Here is a 20,564-nt window from a genome sequence, read left to right on the forward strand (position 1 = left end):
TCTGGCGCTGGTAGCGCTTCCACAGATGGTAGCGAAGATCTATATTCCGCAAATTAACTCGCTGCGGAGGCGGCTACTTTATAAGGAATGGCGACCCCCTCCGACCGTGACACCGCCCGAACTAGGCCGTCAAGATACACAATGCGTTGGTGCATGGTGCAGTTGGCATCCCAAGGTGCCACACGGGAATGGCCACAGCCAGAAGGGAAGCGTGGTGAGCCACACATCCGGATCTCACTTACAAACATATAAGGGGAGAAGGGCTCCGACAACCAGGGAAGAAGGAAGACTTGGAGAGACGGGAAGTTCAGTATGTGTGGTGAGCGGAACTAACTCAGCTAAGAGTGGCCAGTCCGTCGTTTCCCTCGGTTCTGGAAGCTGTCTCGCGAGATCTGTTCTTTTATCTTTCTCTTTAATATCACTTTCCTTATTTCTACTTTTCTTCTGTCTCCTCTGTCAGTGAAGCTGTGCGATGAAGATTTCCATTGATCACTAAGTCCCTGACATCTTACGAAGACCATTACGACCATTCCTTGACCAATGGACCGTTTCTCGAAGTTGTGCTGTTTCCTGTCTATGCTCCCTTATTCCTGGGAAAGAGTAGTCACCTTCAACTTTGGGCCGTGTTGCTCGCCTCCGGCGAAGGAGCGCGGCAGAGGCAGAGTTCTTAGGAAAGAAGAAAGCAGCTAGTGGGAATCTGGCCTCTCAAGCAGAAGTTGGGAAATCATGTGGGGAGCGGGAAGAGCATATTAATACTTGCGGAAATGGGAATAATTGGAGGCTAGAACTAGGAATTTTTCAGCATAAAAGAGATCCGCGGAATCAAGGAATTAAGGAATAAAACATCGTATTCCTATCCCAAGCATGACCCAGAGCAGACGTGAAAGCATCAGTTGTTGTTTTACGCTCGATTGCCCTTGCAAACCCACAGTCGTAACTGCAGGCTACGTGACGTAATCATTCCCAGTGTACCTGTGTAGTCTTGAATCGGGTTGAGTGCGATGATTCTACCTATGGTCGTATGAGGATTCGACGGCTAAGCCTTTCCGGGTCATTGACAATACGTTCCTTTCCCTCAGATGTCGACGCCTTAACTTTCAGCTGGAATGATCTCCGTCAACTTTTCAGCAAGCCGAGCGATATCTTCGCTCTCGGCATTGCGTATCGCGTCCCGGATCTTCTTAAAAGTCAGGCTCGTCAACCTTCGGCGCCGCCCAATAGAGTCCCACACCTCAATACCAGCCTCGTCCTCCGCCGTCTCCTCATAGTAGACGACTACATAGAAATTCCTCCAGTCCGCTCGTCTCTCGCCGGAGCTGTCGCTTATCCATCCGGAGTCGCCATCTATCATCCAGGACTCCAGTTCTCCCTGCTTGCCCCAGCAAATTACCTCCCACTGACGGCCCGTGTCGTTTTCCTGGAACAGCGAAACCCTCTGCTGAGGCGTCTCCGTCCCACTACCATCGAGAACCTTACCGGAAACGGTGCTCGTACGAGGTCGCGGCCCGACTTCCAATGGATCCGGCTTGTCAGTGGGATCGATCCAGGTCTCAGTTGCGGTGTAGGCCTTCGATGCGGGAGCAATGCGTAGCTGAAATGAGGGGTCTCGTGGAGGGGTGCGGTCGTATTTGGTGAGGGGGAAGGTAGTGAAAACAGGTTGCCAGTGCCAGCCAGTTAGGAACTGGATAGTTGGGTTTTGATATCCTACCGGGGCAGGTAGGTTCGATTTTGTCGGGGGGCGAAGGCATATGGCCGCATCATGAGAGAGAAACGATGCCATCACGGGAGAGAGATACGGTGATATCGTCGTGATACTACTTGAGCATTGATTATCTTGCGGCAAATTGAATAGTGGGCAGAGTGGGGACTAGTAGTCGAATTGTTGTTGTATTTCCTTAGAGAATAAAACATAAAAGGCCTCTTGCCTGCTGCCATCTCTGTGTACATACACCTCGAGAGCAGTTATTAGGGTTGTCGTTGAGAGTGAGGAGGACAGCGACCGGCCGGAAGAGAGGGGGGGTTTCCCGCGATGGTAGCCAAGTCGGGCATAGCGTGACTGCACGGCTGCTCGACAGACACCCGGCGAGAGGAACCAATGACCTCGGGGCCAATCCCAAGAAGCATAGAACTACGAGCCAACAGGATCACCACTCGAAGAGCGTGCGGGTATCTCGTGCAACCCCGCTTTGACGCCTGACGAAAGTTTAATAAGACGGGGTTTACTTCCAGCGTCCTTTTGCAGACGTGTTGTCTCAATCTATGCAGGAGTGTTTTAACAAGATGTCGACTCCTCCGACTTAGAGGCTTGACCTAGCTGTCCGGGCGATAGGTCTAACCAATACAGCCCTGAAAGCGGGCCGCTAGACATCGTTAAGCTCGTCACAAGCTAAACAGCGCAGTCGGCAGTTGAACTTATCAAATGGCTAGCGCGAGAGCGCATCCCCGAGGACTCGTTTGTGCACGCAATGTCACTTGGAAAAGGAATCGCTTCTGGCAATTCCAATGGTCTTGCTATCCTCAAGTCTATGGAGTAAGCGGCTGGCCACCTATCCGGTCCGAACCTCATCGTTCCTGGGGCACTAGGCCGGTCTATAGTTTATGATGAGAGTTTAAGATGGATTGGGATAACGCAAACAGTCCATTCGGAATATCAGTCCTGCGACTACGTTACCGGCGTCCTCTGCAGACTCTTCATTTCAGGGTCCCTTCCCGTTGACGACCCACGCGCCGATCTTCTCAAAGTCAGTATTCGACCAGTTCTCGCCAAGGGTGTTGAGAGCACGCCCTTATAGGAAAGGTACAAGATTGCAATATTGCCCTAGGATTTGCTGGCGAGAGGTCTGCTTTTGCTGCTCAATCCGACTGCTGCCTTGACTGCTTCGCTGCGGAGTGTAGGAGAACTAAACGCGTCAGGATATATTACTGTCCTGGAATGCGAACTACTCGAAAGCAAGTCAGGTATAGACAACAACGACGGGAACGCGGTGAAATTCGAGGGTGTGGATCGAATTGTGTCCCGGAGAGGACCCCCATCACCCTGGGCAGTCCTGGATGACTAGCGATTAGCTTTTAAGCTTGGTGGGCCCTCGGGCATGAGAAGACTAAAATGGGAAATTGACCTGGCAGTATTGGGTTATTCACAATTGGTTTAGAATTTCTTTTCTCTTTTACCCCTTTCCTCTGTGGGAATTTTTAAAGCTTGACAAATTGGATGTTTTCCTGTCGTTGAGTTCACATCATCTTCTTTTCTTCGCGATTAACAAACCTAATCTTGGCCCTTCATCTAACTTCAAAGTCCCTCTCGATCTAAAGTCGAATTTTGTACCCCATAATACATACTCTTCTTTAGCCAGCGCAAAGTCTAACATGTTATTGGCGCCCACACCTTTGTTAAGGAGTGGCGCCTCCATATTTCCAGCCTTCAGATTCCACTCTCGCGAATTTTATAACACGTCCCCCAGTAGATCGCGGCTACCAAGGACGATGTCCGGTATGGTGTCCACGCTGTTATCGAGCAGGAGCCTTAGTAGCCGCGCCTCGGTGCTCAAGATAGTTGTTACTCGCATCATGGTCAAAGTGTCTGGAGAATATCCCGATGAAAAGAAGACAAGGCCACATGAAGGGCTCTTCGATCTTGGCAAGTCGACCTTGTCAAGTTTGTAGTCGTAAGTGAGGCGAAAGCTGTTACTTAGTGCATGTCAGAGGAGTGAACCTGATAACTATCATACTGATAAACGAAAGACTCGAAGAGCAAAAAAAGAAGGAAATGAAAGAGAGAGATGCCCCATTCCTCCAAGCCTGGAATTTCCTTTTCCCGTTCCATTACACGCTCCGAACCTAACCCTATTCCTGGGGAAGGCTCTCTTCATGTCTAGGGCCAGTGATGGCACTTGCAGCACCGTCTCACCACGATAATACTATTATCACTCTTGTCAGAAAACACGAGTAGATATAGCGCAAAAGGCGATATGGTCCAATAAAAGGAACAGTAGCTGGTCCCCACTTCACCGAGCTTCCTGGAATGGGTACGAGAAAGTGGTGCTTGCTGGCGCCCTTCTTTGCCATCCCGCCGAAGACTATAACTTCGCTCCACCTTGGATTTGCCGGACACGTCGAGATATATTTCTTGGAGCTCCTTGTGTCCGTTCACGATCATGGCAAGTGGGTCCTTGATCTAGATAATCCTGCTCAAACTTCGAAGCTCAAGGCTGTACATGGCAGGGTGTCGGTGAGGCTATAAACCTGAATCCTGAAGAGGCTAAATGAACATGCCTGTCACACTCACATCTCCATCATCAGACTTCAGGTCGAAGACAGCAATATCCTTAGCATCTCGAGGACACGGTTCTCTTCCACTGCGTTTAACTGACAATCTCATCAGCCCCGTTGGGTATCTCGCGGCTTTGCTAACAAGGCACTCGTCGCATGCCAGGCATTAGCACGCCACCACTACCAGGGGCTACAACGGAAACCTATGAAAAAAATCACAGGTCAAATCAAACCTGATAGAAACGAGGTTGCCATGCAAGGTCAGAAATATAATTGATGGATCCGTGATGACTGCATGCTGGTAGGGCCACGGCGGCCGATTCGAAGGGAGCCGTAGGAGTCGATGTGAATTCCATGTTATCCAAGAACCATCGTCCGCCAGTCCTATGCCACGACGCTCAATAGAGAGCCCGCTGAGATGGTCGGCGGCGTTTAGTTCTCCCAAATTACTAACGAGTTGCAAAATTGGGGGATTGAAAACGAATGTCCCTCTCTGCATTCGAAGGTAAGCCCCGTTCTCCTCGAGATACTGTGGCCCTGTGCGATGTTGTCCAAGTTCAATGCGAGCCACGCGAGCACGAGATGCGAGGTTCCAAATGTCCAGTTGTGTCTCGAAATTCCAAGTCCTAACAGAGAAGCATACCATGAAATTTGGGTTGCTAAGGAAGCCGACCAATCCGCGAAGATCCTCGATGTCGGGATACTCAGATCCCGTGATGGTGTAATGGGTGCCTGTGGTCATATGTCTGATCCCAACGAATTGAGGGCTATGCGCCAGGGCAAGGAGTTCCGAATCTCTGGAGAATATGAAGGATGTACTGAGGGCGCTTCCACAATCTTCACCCTCGAATATTCGCATAGAAGCCCATGTTGTAAGATCCAGAAGGAGAAATGGATACTCGCCCGCAGTGTTACAATAGTAGCCGGCTAGGAAACGCCTGTCGTGTGAAAATTCTAGCCTAGAAACCTCGCTCTCGAATCGGTCGTCGAAAATGTGAACACAGCCGCCGCTTACGACGTCCCAAATTCCGATTCTATTCGCTCCTTCATCGTCAACGAAGCAGACTGCCATAAGACCCGAATCACTTGAAAACGCCACTTGACGGCACAGACGCGGGTACTCGAGCACAGTTGTGTTGGTGAAGATATTTTGAACTCTGAGTTTTGATATTCCGGCCGATGCGAGAAGTTTCAAATTCGGCGAGATGCCGATCTTGAGAATAGCATCGTTTAGGCTCTCACCAGCCCGCCCCCCTGCTCCCTCGAGTCCTGGTTCGGCAACACCCCACATCTCAAGCCCAAAACCGTGTGTTCGCACCGCGAGCGTCTTGGAATCATGAGAAAAACTCATATGGCTGACGCCTCCCGATATCCGCGCTCCATAGTTCGAAGCCGCCATCCATGGTGCTACAAGGTGTCCAGATGCATCTAGGACACGCTTCTTTAAATTGGGAGAGAATGCCATACAGTCTGATGAACCAAACCAGGTAAGGGGCGCTTTGAGCGATGCGGAAGGGTCTTTCGGAACACAATGAGAGTTCTTCGCAACTACCCATGCTGGATTCAATTCCAACTTCTTAACACGGGTGCCGCTCGTGACGTCCCAGATATTAACAAGAGAGTTTCTCGAAGCAACAAGAACTTTCGAATCGTCCGTGAAGAACATGGATTGCGGATGGAAGCCCATGTTCAGGGAGTTAATGCAAGTTCCCGTCGCTACATCCCAAATCTTGACCTCATGACGGTAAGACACGGCAAGCATTCTCGAATTGTCCAAAAATTCCAGCAACCTGGCGAGACGGCTGTGTGAGTAGACGACTGCCTTAGCATTATTCCATTCCATGGTTCTATAGCGGGTCTCTGTTTTGACGTCGAATATAGTGATCGTTGGACCCCAGACTGATGCAAGTAGTTGAGAGTCGTGAGAGAAGGCCACTTGTGCTGTTCCCCCCTCAAATTTCGTTTTACAGACACCTGTGGCGACATCCCAGAGTCCAATGGTTTTATCATCCGACGACGAGGCAAGTAGTTTTGAGTCATGGGAGAAAGAGAGTGCCAAAATCACATCGGCATGCCCGGTAAGGACATTCTGACCAAGTCCTGTGGCCACATCCCATAACCTTATTTTGCCATTGCCCGCTCCTGACGCTATTATGGTTGAGTCATGGGAGAAGACGTGGCACATTATCACCTCGCCTGGTACGGAAAGCGACTCAAAGCAGAGGTCCCAATTAGGCGTAACATTGGGCAATTGAGAAACCCATTCTGGAAACTGATTCCGGAAGGTATTCCGAACAATGCTACGCTCAGGGGCAAAGATGAGGGCCGACGAGTATATTTGAAGCGGATAGTCGTGAAGGACTCCGCGGTTGCTGAGTATAAAACGTCGAATGTCGTGGAGATATGCCCGGATTTCTGTGCTTGACTCTATCTATTTAAATGTTAGCATTGTTTTAGGAGTATAGTCGACTGACGCACGAAACCATACATCGAGTAAATTGATCAGATCTTGTATCATACCAACACCGTCTGGAACGTGTCCCAGGATACTTAGAGCCTCAAGCCAGTGGAGAAGATGTCGGATCAAGAAGCGGTGGACAATATCATCATCCTGTAAACGGTGCTTGCTTTCTTTCCAGTGATAGCTCCAGTTCCTGCAGGCATACTGAACTTCAGGAGATAGACGCGTATCGATTGTCTCTTGAGCAAGATCAGCCCGAGACGCTGCCGGGAGTTGTAGGCGGCAGATGTCTTTCTCAAGTCCACTGTCCATTTGTGATATGCATCGGACAGCGACATGATAATGGGCTCTTTGCTCTCCGATCCAAAATGTATGTCCATCCTGGTCGGGGCTGATGAGGAAATCTCGGAAGGACAAGTGAAGGAGTCGCACGGGGGCTGTTGGGTCTGGAGGGATATTCAAAACGGAGTGGAGGAGGTCGAGTTGATTTTCGATCGTGTCGAGGGGAAGATTAAGAAGGTTGGAGAGCGATTGGGCTGAGAGCGGACTGGCAAGAATAACAATAGACCCCACAATATCCTTGAACTTGTCCACCACTCGCTCTTTCGCTAACTTGTCTAGCCCTACAGTCAACTGGTCTAGGACAGGACTATAGGTGGCAGCTAATCCGGAAAAGTATGTTTCTTCATGGTCCAGGACCTTCAGGATCTGTTCTCGTGGTCCACCAAGTCTTCGATCCTGGATAAAGCGGCTAATGGTAGCAGCCAAGATGAACAGGGGAACAGCCTTGCTAACTAATTTGCGGACGTTTTCTTCTCCAGGCCAGTCAAGAGGTAAGCTCCTCCCAGGTAAAACAGACTTATTGTAATCATTCAAAATGTTTGAGAGTTCATGCTTAAAGAAAAGACTAAGGTCATGTTTGATAACACGACGGGGAACCTCGTGAAGAACTAGATCATGGTGACTATTAATATTCCGAAAACCGATCCGAATAGGAAGCTCAGGTCTGCTTGTCAAGAAAAACTTCAGGCGTATTGACTGCGGCTGTCTTAAGTGCCGGAGAAGGGAGAGAATCTGCTGGATAACGTTAAGATTGTCACACTCATCGAGCGCATCAACAACAATGATCTTTATCGTTGAGCTCGAGCAACTCGGTAAATGGTTGATTGGGCCTTGTATAAGAGCGTCAAAGCTCTCTTTGACTGACTTTTCACAAATGGAAGGGTCGGTCTCAATCGCCTGCCGGATATGCGGCGCTAATTGTGGGAGCTGGCGGGCAAGTTGGGCAGCAATGGTAGGGAAGAAGAGCCTGGCGTGCCCGCGGTCGCCTTCGCCTCTCTTGAAGAAGAAGCTTGCGCCGAGCTTTCCATCTTTCGCAAAACGCTCGGCAGCCGTCCGGGAAATTGTAGACTTCCCGGTTCCAGCCATCCCATTAAGCCAGAAGATGCGCTTCGAGTCGTTGGCAACATCATTTGCCCAGGTTTGTATATTTGCCAGTATCTCAACTCGAGTGCCTTGGTAGCACCTTGCGCTGTCGGCATCGCTATGGCAATCGTAGGCTGCTCGCGGAACGACGCGCAGCTTTGAATCGATGATTTGCTGGTGAATGTCGACAAGTATGGTACTTGAAATCGAAGGGATTAGATACTATATACAGGTTATGCTAGGTAAGAAAAGTCTTCAGACTTACGTTTGGTGAACTAACAACCCCGTAGCTATCGACGTCCGGTGCCTCTCTAACCGACCAACTGTCTCGGCAACCTCCGTCCTTTTGAAGGGCCACACGATCCGTCTGTGTCCGGTGCCCTCCTGAAGTTTGGCAGTTAGTTTACCGAGCTCCATTCGGCAATCCTCAACCCCCTGCCGGATGCTTTTCGAAGCTTTGACCGTATTGGCGTTGGGGCCATCAAGAACTGTTTCGACTTCCCGTAGAGTTAGCACCCAGCGGTCGGCCTCCCGGAGAAGATCTTTAATCTCGCGTGGCGCATGCTTGAACCCGATACAGTACTCGGAGCAGAGCACGCCAAGTTTAAGAAACAGGTCGACGACTGCAATAATATTCGCGGCAAGCCCGAGAGCTTCCGCCATATTGCCGGCGAGGTAGAAATACGTGAGTAGAGAGTTGTCGACAAGCAACTACGAAGAATATTTCACGATTCGGCGGGATGAGCAACCCCGCTCTGTTACAGCCTGACAGCCTGGTCAACGATTTGTGATGGTGGCTGCTCAGCACCTGGCCTGGCCAATCGTATTTGGGAGACAGTAGACGCTCCCCTTGGAGACCATCAGTCCGCTTAAGCGCAAGCAGAATAACTAGGTAAATGCAAAGGTAGAACTACTAAAATATCTCCTCACCTGCATTCCGAACGGGGATCTCGCTTTCCTCAATTCGTCGATTCTGATAAGTTTCTTCGCTCGAAAAATTCACCCTTTCGACTATAACGGTTTTATAAAAACGATACTAAATATATATATCGAGCTTATATCTATTTTTCACTTTCTCTAGATAAGAGCTAATAGTTGAGAATTTTCGAGAACCACTCCTTATCGTTTTGGTGCTTGTCGTGCTGGAGTTGTATCTAGCAATCTAAGACACCGAATTTCTACGAATTGGCAGAATGGCCGAGCGGTCTAAGGCGCTGCATTCAAGAACAATTCTTTCCAGAGAAAATTTGGCTCTGCAGTTTCGAAAGAAGCATGGGTTCGAATCCCATTTCTGTCACTACTTTCTATTTTTTATTATGTATTTTTTTCCCCGCCCTCTTTTTTTGCTTCTGCCTTTCTTTTCATTCAAATTATTACTTCTTTCTTTCTTTCTTTTCTCTTTTTAGCATTTCTACATCATGTTCCTACCAATAATACTTGAACTACTTAAACTGAACACCATCTGCGGCTCATAGGTGATTCCCCGACTCTTCAATAATTTAGTCATCTACAAATCAAGACGAGGATTATGCCAGTCGGATGCCGGATGCCGCTGAGTTCTGCTGCCAGAACAGCCATGAGGCCGTGGTGGCCCTGCTGCTGGCAACGGGCTAGGCTCCCCTGCCGTTGTTCCTTGTCAAGCTTCGCCCAGCGATCTTCATCTTACCCGCTCTAAACAAGATCTATTACTCTCTCGGCCCCGTCGTATACATCATCTTTGGCTTCCTCAAGACATCTGACCAGTCTTTGAAAATTGAGCATGAGGTGTATCCCATGAGCTTGTCTTTCCCGTTCAACCTGCTTCTCCTTCCGCTCAATTTCATCCAAAGTATGATCTGACTGCTCGTTTGCTTCCTCGGCTTGAATTCCAAAATTCGTCGGGCCAAAATCAGGGTGTATATGTTTTGGATGGCTCTAATTCTTGCCTGCCCGAGCGCAGAAGGGAAGGGAGGGGGGTTTGTGAGCCAGGCTGCGCGGTCCTACTGCTGTTCTGGACGGACCACGGACCCTATATCATTCGGCCTTCTGGAAAATTTGGAATCACCGAGTTCCGTTACCGCTCGCATTATACGCCCGTAGAGGATCAAATTGTCAATGCAACAGCAGAAGTAGCCGCACCTTAATCGGGCCTGAACCTATTATTGATGAGCGCACTTCTCTATCGCTCAGTTATGAGGGCCACCAGTCACCAATCTAGATGCTACATTTATCGCATGTGCCGCTCTTTCACGCTCTAGGAGAGCAAGGTTCACTGGAATCCTGAAGGATGGGAAGTAGGACGTCAGTAATATTGGTCTTACCGAGAACGGCCGCCATAGATCTGGCGGAGATGTTGGTCAGCCAAATCTGTACGTGGCAATTTCCTCCTCGGAGAAGGGATCTAGATACAGTCATTGGAAGGGTTGCCTGGGTAAGGTCCTAGGCTCGCATGAGAGGGCCGCATCTGCAGAGAGCCGGATTTCCAACTGGAATACTTCATTCTGGACTATCCATGTTCAGGCAAGCTGAATTCTCTGTCCCCCTTACGGAAATGTTTCGGCAGCAGGGAGATGTCATGAGTAAGACAATCTTGAGAGTTCGTTCTACTCATGGAAAAGGGACGTTCTGCAGGGGCTCACATGCGGCAAGTATAATGTCTTCTGCAAGTCCGCGGCAAACATTGGGACATGATGAGAAATCAAAACTCAAACACCGGATTACAATTTAGAACCTATCTCGCAAGAGATAATAGTTACCGAGATTGGGCTTTTTGTTTCTTGTCGGGGTGGGCCCAGAGAGAAAACAAGCTCCTGCGGTCCTTCAAGATGCCGTGCCGTGCCATCCCCCCTCTGCTGTTCGACTGCCACGCCACCGGCTGCAGATGGACCGTGGTTTGGGTCGTTCAAGTGGGTGTGGGTTTGTTCTCCCGGGCCGTCCGAACCGAGCCACAGCCTCAAATCAATGGTTCACCGACCGCCTCGTACCTTTGCCCTCGCACTTCCATGGGTGTATTGAGTCAGTAATCGTACCAGCATGTGGAATCAGTTTTTCCTAAGGTGCTCCTTCATCGGTGGGTTTCCATGACGCGGCATTAAATTGATATCATTTCGGATACTGGGGCGCAGAAAAGGAACAGGGATCGCAACTGGCGAGCTTCCTCAATGAGGGGCTTCATGGCCGATCCCTCTCTTGTGAATGATCCCTTGCAATCCCTTGCATATGGCCCCTAGTAGTATATCACCAGTTCTAGCATCCTAGGCTCGCGAATATAAAATGGTGAGTATCCGGTCACTCCAACCAAGGTAAAGAGAAACAAGTCACCAGTGGTCGGAGCTTCTCAACAAAAAGACACACCAAAATACTCCCAGCAAGACTTCTCTATCGAAAATAAGCTTCGGAAATGCGCGCCATAGTCCTCTCCATTGCCAGTGCGGCTGCCGTAGCGGTCAATCCGCAGTTTCAGCATCCTCATTCACTCGAACGCCGCCAGGGTCCTTGTCTAGGCGGCAGCTACGACTCATGCGTAAGCTTTTGCTGCCAGTTTGGCTATGAGTGTCCTTGCTCCGCCACCGGTAACTGCGTAAGTGGTTCTTGGTCTTGATTCTTCAATGCCATGTCGACATTGGCGGGAAATTTCAACGAGTTCTAACTCACGTTGGCTAGGATGCTGACTGCTACTGTGGCGTCTTCTGCGACGACAACGGTGGCGGCGACGACCCTGGCGATGACGACGGCCCAGGTGACGAATGATCCCAGGATAATGGTTTATCAAGGACAGTTCAGGGGGTTTTCGATGTTCCCTGAGTCAGACATTGCTGGATCATAGGACCTTTTCTCGTTGTGCCACCGCTTCTATGAGCCCTATGCTCCCGCCGCTGCCATTTTGCACTCCCGTATAGCTGGATGGCATTAGGCTTAGCCACACCATAAAAATGACCTGTATTTCTCGGGGAAGGAGCCACACAAATAAAGAAAATATAACCGATGAGCTTTGTCGTGACTCGGCTATATATGCCTCTTGAGTAGGGAGCTAAAGGTTCAACTTCTGTCCATGTCGTAGTTCTAACCCCCCGCGTCCGGTGTACGGACTTTGTATCAACTGCATTTGGCCAGTTATAAAATATACCCGCTCCTCGGGCTTTCTCTGTTCCTTTTTTGGGCCCCGTTTCGTCCAAGATCCATTGGCTTGCCAATGTCAACTCGTTGATCATCTGCGGCCTACGCGCTAGCATGCCTATGATCATCCTTGCCAAGACGGTTCGGGTCGACACCAATGGGGGCTAAGACATTTCGACGGAAGAGGCTAAGGTGAAGCAAATACAGCAGGTAGGCGGGAGCCATGCTGGGCGCGGGTGATAATGGCATTAATATGATCATTGGCTCTTAAACCTCCTACTTGGGGCTAAAAGACGCATTTCCGCTTCATCCATTTCTTCGGACCCACTCGCCATTTCCAGCTGCAAGTGTGGCAGACCTAGGTATGGAACTTGACCTGGGGATGAAACTCCCCGCAGGATGACAGTAGGAAAAGAGGATCATTCCGTAAAACAACAGTGCTGAACAATGTCATTATTATGTGATGCCCCTCAAGGGATAGGTGCTTGCCTGGAAATAAAACCCACGGATCGGTTGAAAATGAAGGTAAGATGATGGATAAACCTGAGATGTACTAGGATAACTCTGCAATTGAAAAGATAAAATTCTCAAACGAGTGTTCAAACGAGTGTACAGTATATCGCAACTCCTTCCCCAACCTCCAGAACCTGACGCCTCTTGTAAAATCCTAAAATGCTTGATAAAGAAAGACGAAGGAACACTGATGTGTGCCCAAGACGCCAAACCATCCCCCTTTGTTACACCTGATGCGATAAACAGCAACTGGATCAGCCGTGCTAGTTGAACGAAGAGATAAATCGAGTATAGAAGTGAATTCTTCGGGCTAGAGTTTCTCGGATTTCATCCTCTAGTAGCACTTGCATCGCCTAAAAGAACATTAATTAAAGAGTCTCTCAGAAGCATCAGCGTTGAATACTTACGGGCGACCAACGAAGGGGATATAAGGACCATCGCAGTATCCCCCCTTATAACCCTTAACGCTCTTGCACTACGTATTTTGTAAGATTAAGATGTCCTCTAGAATTCAAAGAGCGCAGGTACACTTACGTGATTGTGGCACTTCTTTTCGTTGCCAGGGCATCCAAAGCCGCGCTTTTCCAAGCCCGATGGAGCCTCGTAGGCTTCTTCCACGGGAGCCGGCTCGCGGGCAACAATAGAGTCGGGCGAGTCGACGGCGGGAGCAGCCATCCCGGTGGAGGCGAGGATGGCGAAGAGGGCGGCGATGGAGAGATTGGAGAGCTTCATTTTGATGATGGAGTAAAGAAGTTGGCTTGTTGCTGGAAAAGATAGTTTTTAGAATTGAGTCTTGGGTTCTGTTGCTTGCTGTTGAGGATGTCTTGGAGATTGGGATAATGGTCACCTCGAGGGTGAAGAGGGCATCCTTTATATAGACGGATTCGCCTTGGAGTCTGATACTTGCTTTCTGAAGAGCATCGTTCAGGATTGGTGTCTACTGGGCTGAGGGCATCATGGTATTATTTGGAGAATAATAATACGGATGTTGAATCTAACCGTCCAGTTCGTGTGTCTTATTATTTCACTGCCTTCTCCATTTTCTCCATTTAGGTAAGTTCAGTGCTACATTTCTATTTCAGTCGATGATCATCGGAGCTCTGAACAAGCTCTTACGATGACTTTAACTACTAGACGATACCGCTAAGCTTTATGACGTGTGGCTCCCTGCCCTACGACGTCCCGGCCAAGATCAAGACTCTAAAAACAGAGTGGTCTAATAATAGCAAAGGTCAAATGCGGTTGCTTATTCGTGCCTTGGCGTATTTGCGAAGATCGATTGATCACTAATTATAGAGCTGAACCCCGCGGTGGGGCGGGGGCTGAGCCTCAGCTTATTATTCCGGGGTTGCCAGCTTTGTATTACTTCGAGCTGAGTCCATCGACTTTATTCGGATTTGATGGCAGCCGCCCACCCAGAGGTTCAAACTCAATTAGGAAAGCACCATCCGGGCCTTGGGCATGTGGTGGTACTAAATCAACTTCAAGAAGTATGGTCTCTTCCGTGTCGCCGAAGGAAGGGGGAGCTTTGGCAGCCAGATTTGCTGATTGGACATCTGGTTTAGAGAGGTTTTCGACCAAAAAAAAAAAAATCTTGAAGCGAAAGGTCTGAAAAATGAAAATCGAGGGGGAACTCCGCGTCTCGGATGATAAAGAAGAGCCGCCGATGCCGGAAGAAAGGTCGGCATGGTTTGTGGAGGTTATACACATCTAATTTTTAGCTGACACGTTTCTCCAAGGTCGGGGAGCTCCCACCCAGCAGTAGCACTCTGTCCAGGCAACGTCGCTGCCAAACCGGGCAGGGCATTCTAACTAAGATATAAACTTCAAAGAGGGGAACATCCAGGTAAAAGCTGAACTTCATTCATTAAAACTACGTAAATTAAACCGCACATTTCTTCTCAGAGCCGACCCTCCTCCAAATCTCGCACCATCTTCTCCGTAATCTCCTTCTGCTCGTCCGCATAAACCCCATACTTCCCCTCCCTCGACTCCTCAATAAGCTCCAAAACCTCCTCGAACATACCCTTCGCTTCCGGAATCCTCTCCGGCGCCCGCTTCCACACCGACCGCGCAATAATCCTCCTCGAACCCAGGGCTTGCGGTGACGTCTTGCCAAGCCGGCCGACGAGCCACTCGTAGACTTCGCGCTCGAGCGCCTCAGCTTTAGCGTATTCGCCGCGGTTGAAGAGGAGGACGGATAGCGTGTGTTCATGGGAACGGTTGTTGGGGTATTTCTTTCGGTCGATCATCATGCGCAGGTCGGCCTCAGCATCCGGATGACCCAGAGCGTCCTTGAACGTGAAGATTCCGAGCCAAAGTTGATCCCAGGCATCGAAATCCACATCGTAAAATGTCTGCGGGGCGGCCATCGCATCCTCACGCGCCAGCTTGTCCTGCAGGATCTTGAGCAGCAATTCCTGTTTCTCCTTGCGCGTTTGCGTGCTCTCGGGGTCGATGGGGAAGGTCTCAAGTTCAGCGGGTGAGACGCTCTGGAGGAAGTTGCGGGCCTCGGTGAATTCGAGGTCGTCCCAGAATTTGTTCGAGGGGATGGGACATTCCCATCTGAAGTTCTTCGCTTCCCCGATGTCCTTTTTCCCAACAGAGTAGCGGGGCGCTTCGGGGACAGTTTCGGTGGCCATTTCGAAATTGGATAATGATTGTGAGGAATTTGAAATTGCAGTAACAAGCTTGGATGGTATTGTTTTGAGAGAAGCTATGGATGAAAGAGAATCTCGGAGGTAAAATAAATAACGGATTGTAACTGCTTTTGGTCTGTAGACACAGCGGGTAGCACGCCATCCTTCCTCATCAAAACAAAGGCTCTGTTGTGTTGAGAAGGGTAATTTGCTGGTTGGTTGGCTACTTCTGCCGACAGTCTGTACCACATTCCTAATATGATCTACACGGGAGCGACCGGCTGCGAGGGAGACCCCGCTTGAGTGCAGCCATGGCCAATGGAGGACCTAAAACCGGGGCTTTGTAGAATGGGTCGGGGAGGCGGGGCCTGTATTGTTAGGCGACCCTGAACTAGACTTATGTATTCGTCTCGTGTGTGGTGAGCCTGTTCTTCATGTTCTCAACCTTGCAGGAGGGATATCGGCGTTGCTCGAGGAGTCTAGCGGGGCGGCGGCGTATACTAAAATTGGTGAGAATAAAATGAGAAAAAGCTGACTGATATGCTCGTTAGTGTTGTAGGTAGCCTTGCCCGAGGCAGCCTGGAATGAGGAGGCATGACGATGAGTGAACAAGGTGGGATGAACTCGCCTGCCCGCGTCAATCGAATTCGAGATGCCGAGTCCCACGACTTTTTGCCAAGTGGAAGTAGTCCTTGGCACTATTGAGTCGAGTGAATGCAAGAGGAGGACATCGACAATCTCGTGCGGGTGTTGCCCAGGTTCTTGGTGAACCTAAGCTCCTTCGAGAACTGGGATCGTCCCCCACCAGAAGAGGACCCCGCCGTGAGCGAGTGCATCCCTGACAAAACTAAGAAGCGCAATCCTCTTCCCTTTAGCCTTCTCGAGAGACAAAAAAGACAGGGTCCCAGGAGTTCTGACAAGAGGTTCTCGAACTCGTCGGAGACAGCAGCCCTACGGAGACCGGGAACCAAGATCTCGCAGGCTCTCGCATATCAGGGCGAAAGTTTTCATCGGCGACGAGCTCGTCTCCAGGAAAAAAGGAAATCTCCGAGCTATGAACATCCTCTTCAAGCGCAGATCGAAACAGAGATCAGTGACTGGAAGCGTGTCATGCCCAGGTGTGGGATACCCATCAGAGGTTTGGGATGGTAATCTCTTTTCACCAGCAGGCATCACAGGAGGCGAAGCCGATCAGGATTAACGTCATGTCCCAGAATAAAGACTCTACACTACCATCAGTGGGTTTACTATATATACCTCTCAAAGTTCACGTATGTCAAAATCCATCTAATATCTATCGTCAAGCCGTTCGATTCACATATGGCTAAGAGAGTAATACTAGGAAGGAACAATGAGAGGAAACAAGTTGTTTTGTGGAGCCATTTTCATATAGAAATGGCTTTCTTCGTTTAAAGAAAACGGCCAGCCATCACCTGTTTGACCCCCCTTTGGGTCGATAATATGACTGTCCAGTCTCAGCGACATTTGTCCGCTGGTGGTGTTTCTGGTGGAGTTGGCGGGCCCGTGTCAGGTGGCGTATCCGGGAGGGGCGGAGGTGGGGTGTCCGGTCCGTACGGTGGGGTACTCATATGTATTTCGCAAAGGATATCCTATGGATGTGCCTTTATGCCGATGTCAGTGAAACGGTTTACAATGGCTATGGAGTCCGACATACTGGTTTGAAATTCAAGGATTTCTTGAGCTGGGGGAGGAGGTGGGGGTGTGAGAGGAGAGGACGGTGTCCACGGAGCTTAAGGCAGTTCATGGGCGAGGGCTAGGTCTTCTTATATCTTTGTACAGTCCCTGTCAGATCAAGTTGAGGCGTGCCCAAGCGGCACTCATCAGGGAGCCTTTGAGGGCAGAGGATGTTAGTCTTAAAAACTGATTCGCTAGTGGCTGCCCGATTACCTTGCAGCTGGTATGATGGCGTTCGCTTTTGATTCGCCTACGATACCGGCTCACTACGTAAAATGAGGCGAGGGGGCGGGGAAAGGGCGGGGAAAGGGTCACCGTGAATAGATCCTCACATATACGACGCGCAGTGGAGGTTTGAGGACAAGATCGAACATATTGCAGATCAATGGCACGGGATGGTTTAAAATACAGGCGCTCAGAAGTCTCTGCTCGCTCGCCCTGGATATATTATGTACCTCGGTTGTGAGAGTCTCTACACTGTTGCATCCGCTCGAAATATTCAAAGCCACATCTTCTCTGAAGTAGGATTTATGAAGTAAAAATTTAATGACTGAGATCCGGGACGTTGAAGAAAACAACTTGTACCGTCATATCATCTCGTAGACTTCTGGAAAATGGAGAACTAAAGGCAAGCCGACCGGCGATCAACTCGTGGTGGTTTCCTCCCAGGGAATTGCGCATGAGATGGACGGCCGCATTCTCGTCCTGGATGGTAGTTCTCTCCTCGTCAAACTTCCAGCTCACTCCTTTCCGAAAATGACCAAACTCAAATGGTTCATATGTCGGCTCCGCTATTCTCTTTCCTTGGCCACTCGCTCGGGTTTCCAGCCACGCCCCCACTAGGTTGACTGCCTGCTGATTGGACGTCGTATCCCACATGCCGTCCGTCGCCACGATCAGGAATGAAGGTTTGCTGGGGTCGATCTTCGTGGTTGTCACAGCTGGCTCCGCCGTCAGATATGGAGGTGTCCGGATATCGTACTTTGGCGTTAACGGTCTTGGGCCGTGGAATCTCCGCCTCAATTCATGCTGGAATTCCAAAGGCCACTTCCACCGACCATCGCCGAAAGCTCTTGAAACCATAATCCCTAATACCCGTCCATCTTTGACGATATTCTCTTCGCCGGGATGCTCTTTGCTAAGCCTTGCAATCTCGTCTTCATTTTTTCCGGTTTGATCTATTGAAAGAGGTATTGCGTCCCATCCGCCATCCGCCCTTTGTTGCCCAAGGACCGCTCTTGAGTCGCCTGTACATGCGACATGCAACGAGCTCGAGACAGGATCATAGAGAGATAGCAAAGCGCATGAACCAGCAAAGCCAGGAGATAACTTTTTAACCTTGTCTTGTAGTGGTTCTTTGCTGTTGGCAGTATCAAATGCCGTCTTGATAATGGAATCGTCGAGGTTTAAGAACGCTTCGGTGATGGCGCGCTGGACCGCCTTCCCGGGAGATTCCTCTTTTGTCATCATCCGCGTCTGTTGGTTCAGGTGGTACCTCACAAAAGGTAGGAGTTGTTTGCTTAGCAAATCTGCGGTCTGCCAGCCTGCGTGACCATCGAAGACAGCCCAGGTCATCCACTGCTTGTCGTCATTCCGCGGCGAAGGAAATTTGCCATGGGTGTATCGGTCCTCACATGGGCTGTTGGAAGCCAGCTGAGCGCCATCGTATCTATTCACACCTGGGACGTTTTTCACAACAAAGGAATATGCTCCCTCCGATATAATACGATCCACGTCCTCTTTCGAAGGGCCCGGCTCACCCATCAAGGCCGCGGATGGCGGAGTGTCAAGAATCGGTACTTCATCGCTGGTGGTTGCTAGTATCCAAAACGTCGGTGCCGCGACAGCACTAATAATTGCGGCATATGTGGTCGCCTTTTTCGCGCTCGAGGTGGAAGGCGAGCCACTGGTTGTACGGAAACTTCGAGAGAGTGGATGTGAGACTGGCGATATGGACACTCGACTGAGACTGAGACGCGTCCGAAGCAGTCGCAAGGGCAGCATCATATCTTAGAGGACGGGTGAGTAAGGTGGCTATGAAGTAATATATTCCGTGTTCTAGCGTCGTTTTTATCTATCTCCAAATATCGTATCAGGACATTTGTCCTATTCGTTAATAAAGACTGAAGTGACGCTCAAGATCAAGACTTGAGGTTGAGAGTGGGGCAAACTTGAGCGGTGAACAGGGCGTTACTATTTTGATTTCAGGGGTCAAAATAGTGCAACATTGTGCAGAACTCTGCTTCAAATGACTAAGCGGTGACATTCTTCCTTGTCGCGAATCATGATGCGTCCAAGCAGCAACTTCGGTGATGTAGTTACAACTTTCCTGAAAAAGATGGTTGTCTGATACGAAAGCTCTACTCATTTACATTTCGGCTTCATTGCGGTATCTGACGAGGACATTTCAAGCTACAACGGTACTACTAGCACTGGGAGTGTCTATGCCTGCTTTCAGCAATTATAAGTAATTCGGTTGCAGGGAAAGTGACCGTCCTGCTCTTGATCTGTAAATGTTATAGGATTGGATACCATTCGGGCTGTGAAGGGGACGCGTGTGAATGGGAAGAAGAAGACTCAGTATAATTTTGAGAAGGGGGTTGAATGTGTGCCTCTGGGGAAGACGAGGGGATCTAAGCCTTATTTTGATATACCGAGGACTGCTTGTACATTGCCGTGAATAACCCCCTTGAGCATCAAACCGCGACGAGGCGAAGGAGGCATACTACTACAGTATCAACATGGGCAATGAATAAACAACATCCAAAGTCATAAATCCAAATTGTGTAAGAAGAGAATGATTTAGAACGCACCTTCCACCCAAGTGTTCGCGATTGTTGGCTCATGTGTTGCATGTGAAAATATGGCTCTAATTCTCAACGTCTCATGGAAGCTTAAGTGGTCGAGCGGTGATGCACTGCTTACAAACTACTTCCGCAAGGCGCCGACGTGGAACCCGGTCTGGTCAAACCATGAGATGTGGAGGAAATTGGGGAAATGGGAATAGGGAAAGGGAAATTGGGAATTGGGGAGGGAGAAGTAGGAATTCTTTTTGAAGAATTTTTTTGGATGTTCTTTGTTTTTTCCATCCTTCCTTACTGCGAGAGGGATTATCACGTCTTTCTTTTAGAGTCTGTTGAGGTTGTGATGTGTTTTGAGGATGGTTGAGGTGGGGGGTGATGCGTGGAGAGGTGGTTCGTTCGAAACTTGCGCGGGACTTTATGTTTAATTTTTTTTCTCTCTTTGGCCCTGTCCAATTGGGTCCATCCGCAAGACTACTCCGATGACCAGGCCGTTTACTTCTTTCTTGTCTTCCCTACCTCATTCTTTACTAGTACATTTGCCCATTCTCCATCGCGAGGATTGACCTTCTGGAGGCTTGCTGATGAACTTGCTCTAGATGCCCTGCGGCTTGTTCTGTGGTATTGGCCTTTCCCTGCGTTGACCTCCAAGAGATGGCTCGTTCA

At 49.6% G+C, this 20,564-nt stretch overlaps 3 protein-coding genes and 2 pseudogenes across 3 annotated transcripts; 1 reads left to right on the top strand and 4 right to left on the bottom strand.

Moving 5' to 3' along the window:
* Positions 1 to 1,090: 1,090 nt before the first annotated feature.
* Positions 1,091 to 1,780, bottom strand: SAPIO_CDS6839 (annotated as a pseudogene; the record flags this gene model as incomplete).
* Positions 1,781 to 4,302: 2,522 nt separating this feature from the next.
* Positions 4,303 to 8,818, bottom strand: SAPIO_CDS6840 (Uncharacterized protein; the record flags this gene model as incomplete). Its single annotated transcript, XM_016788840.1, has 4 exons — positions 4,303 to 4,365; positions 4,913 to 6,700; positions 6,758 to 8,354; positions 8,421 to 8,818. 4 exons carry the CDS (start codon positions 8,816 to 8,818, stop codon positions 4,303 to 4,305), a joined length of 3,846 nt encoding a protein of 1,281 aa, XP_016641477.1.
* A 2,716-nt stretch (positions 8,819 to 11,534) lies between these two features.
* On the top strand, positions 11,535 to 11,884 carry SAPIO_CDS6841 (uncharacterized protein; the record flags this gene model as incomplete). Its single annotated transcript, XM_016788841.1, has 2 exons — positions 11,535 to 11,714; positions 11,798 to 11,884. The coding sequence occupies 2 exons, from the start codon at positions 11,535 to 11,537 to the stop codon at positions 11,882 to 11,884; spliced, it is 267 nt and encodes an 88-aa protein (XP_016641478.1).
* A 468-nt stretch (positions 11,885 to 12,352) lies between these two features.
* On the bottom strand, positions 12,353 to 13,495 carry SAPIO_CDS6842 (uncharacterized protein; the record flags this gene model as incomplete). The annotated part of the gene is made up of 3 exons (XM_016788842.1): positions 12,353 to 12,476; positions 13,171 to 13,238; positions 13,298 to 13,495. The coding sequence occupies 3 exons, from the start codon at positions 13,493 to 13,495 to the stop codon at positions 12,353 to 12,355; spliced, it is 390 nt and encodes a 129-aa protein (XP_016641479.1).
* A 1,169-nt stretch (positions 13,496 to 14,664) lies between these two features.
* On the bottom strand, positions 14,665 to 15,405 carry SAPIO_CDS6843 (annotated as a pseudogene; the record flags this gene model as incomplete).
* Positions 15,406 to 20,564: the final 5,159 nt, after the last annotated feature.

Source organism: Scedosporium apiospermum (assembly GCF_000732125.1).
Source record: "Scedosporium apiospermum strain IHEM 14462 chromosome Unknown SEQ_SAPIO_0108, whole genome shotgun sequence".
Lineage (NCBI taxonomy): Eukaryota > Fungi > Ascomycota > Sordariomycetes > Microascales > Microascaceae > Scedosporium > Scedosporium apiospermum.